At 58.6% G+C, this 1,914-nt stretch overlaps 1 protein-coding gene across 1 annotated transcript; it reads right to left on the bottom strand.

The window, feature by feature from the left end:
• Positions 1–8: 8 nt before the first annotated feature.
• Positions 9–1,154, bottom strand: LOC119343578 (aspartyl protease family protein At5g10770-like; the record flags this gene model as incomplete). Its single annotated transcript, XM_037614471.1, has 2 exons — positions 994–1,154; positions 9–868 (listed from the first exon to the last, which is right to left on the bottom strand). Coding segments are annotated over exons 1-2 (1,008 nt in total), but the record flags the coding sequence as incomplete, so codon positions are not given.
• Between the last annotated feature and the right edge of the window lie 760 nt (positions 1,155–1,914).

The raw sequence follows: 1,914 nt of genomic DNA, 5'->3' as shown, positions 1-1,914 counted from the left end.
GACCCGGCGGAGAAGACCGAGGCAGGTATGCTGAGCTGCCTGCCTCCCACCCTGATGGCCTGAAGGCGCACGCCGTAGTACGACGGGACCTCACTACTCCTCAGCATCGGCGTCTTCACTACGAAACCCGAGGTTGCTGCACCGAGAGTGAGGAATCCGGACGAGTCCGGAGTCGGCGGGAGGCAGTACGAGAAGGCCTTGCCGAAGGTCCCCGCTGTCTGGGTGGCGAGAGACTCTGCGCCGCCGCCGAGCCCCATGAGCCCATCGGTCTGGTCTTCGAGAAGGTTGCCCGACTCAGACTGGCTGCACCCGAACTGGAAGTTCTTGACGGTGCTGGAGCCCAGCGCGAGCGTGTCGGTGCTGTAAGTCCCAGTCCCGGTCGAACCATCGCCGTATTTGACAATATACTGGCATTGGGAGTTGGAGCAGCCTCTCTGGCGGAGCTGCGCGCAGGCGGCGGAGCTGCAGGGGAACGCGGAGTAGGTGCTCGACGAGCTGGGGTTGAAGAGCGAGTCCGCCTGCGCGTGGCACTGCGAGCAAGGCTTGCACTGCACCCATGACACGTCGCTGCCGGTGTCGATGAGCATGGTCTGGGTCACGGCCGGCGAGCCGATGCCGACGGTGATCAGGTACTCTAGCGTGCCCAGGGAGGTGCCCAGCGTGGTGGGCACGGTAATGTCCGATTGCTCCACGTCACCTGCGCCACCCTTGACGCCGGAGTACTTCCGTGTGATGTAAGCGGCCCGGAGCTGGTCACGCCGGAGCATCTCCTGCAAGGTCGGCGCCTTGGTGGAGGGTACAGGCGAGGGCGAGCACGGGCCGTGCCGGTGGTGCAACGGCACCGTGACCCCGCCGTATGATGGAGTCACTGAAAGAACCGAACAGGGGAAAAGGAAACACGATAACAAACGTGCTCAAAATATCCTCAAAATAGTGCAAGGAAACTAATAGTAACATTGCATGCATGTGCGTCCATGGACAATGTTACTGCACCTTGGGGCTGGGAGCAGTTGACGGTGGCAGATTTGAGAGCGCCAGCGTGCAGAACCTTGTAGGTGCGAAGATCGTCCCCTCCGTGAGCAAGGAGAGTGTGAAGACAGGTGCACAGCAGGAGAATCACAAGCTTGGGAATAGATGCCATGGCTGAGATGCAGTGGGCTGCAGTTCCGGAATGCGAGCGCTGCTTTTATACCGCATGCGTATAAACAAACAAAAGGTAGAAGTAATATCGTATGATTCGATTGTGATTTGTGAAAGCAAGCATTGTATTATTTGGGCAAAATGTGTGGTGAACGCCATGCAAAAAAAAAGTGTGGTGAACGTACGTGGGAATGCTTGTGAAAAACAAACATTGTATTATTGGATGGACAAGCACCGTATATCAGGAGTATTTGTTGAGCCGACGGAGCGCGACGCGGGTTCATACGGTAACTTACTAATGCCGCTGTGGTGTGGGAAAGATTGATTGAAGAGTACAAAACGATGATGGGACGTATTTCAGACCGTATGCGGATTCTTTCCTGCCTGCGAGTGCGACCTCCGGCCGTGCGCGTGCGCGCCTTTGTCCGAGTAGTACGAGAGCCCGGCCGGACTTGCCCTCGCGTGAGAACGTAGAGTACGAGAACCCGGCCGGCAAGCCGGAGAAAGTATCCGACGTACCCCGGCCGCGCGTTATGCCTCTCAATCCATCGGCAAGGCGTTGCAGTGGCGTGCGTCACATCGTACCGCCGTGGGAACGGAGCGTGCGTCACATCGTGCCGCAGCGACAAGGTTTCCCTGGGATCGCGGCCGAGCTCAGCTGTGTGGCTTCGGCTGCGCCCGGTCCGTCGTGCACTGAGGGCTGCGATGTGGACTGGAGCCAGTGATGTGCGGCATCGGGAAGCCAGGGCAGGGCAATATGGTATTGATGTAGAG

This window comes from Triticum dicoccoides, unplaced genomic scaffold (genome assembly GCF_002162155.2).
Source record: "Triticum dicoccoides isolate Atlit2015 ecotype Zavitan unplaced genomic scaffold, WEW_v2.0 scaffold133483, whole genome shotgun sequence".
Taxonomy (NCBI): domain Eukaryota; kingdom Viridiplantae; phylum Streptophyta; class Magnoliopsida; order Poales; family Poaceae; genus Triticum; species Triticum dicoccoides.
The sequence above is the reverse complement of the archived record's forward strand: the minus strand, read 5'-3'. Positions and strand labels throughout refer to the sequence as shown.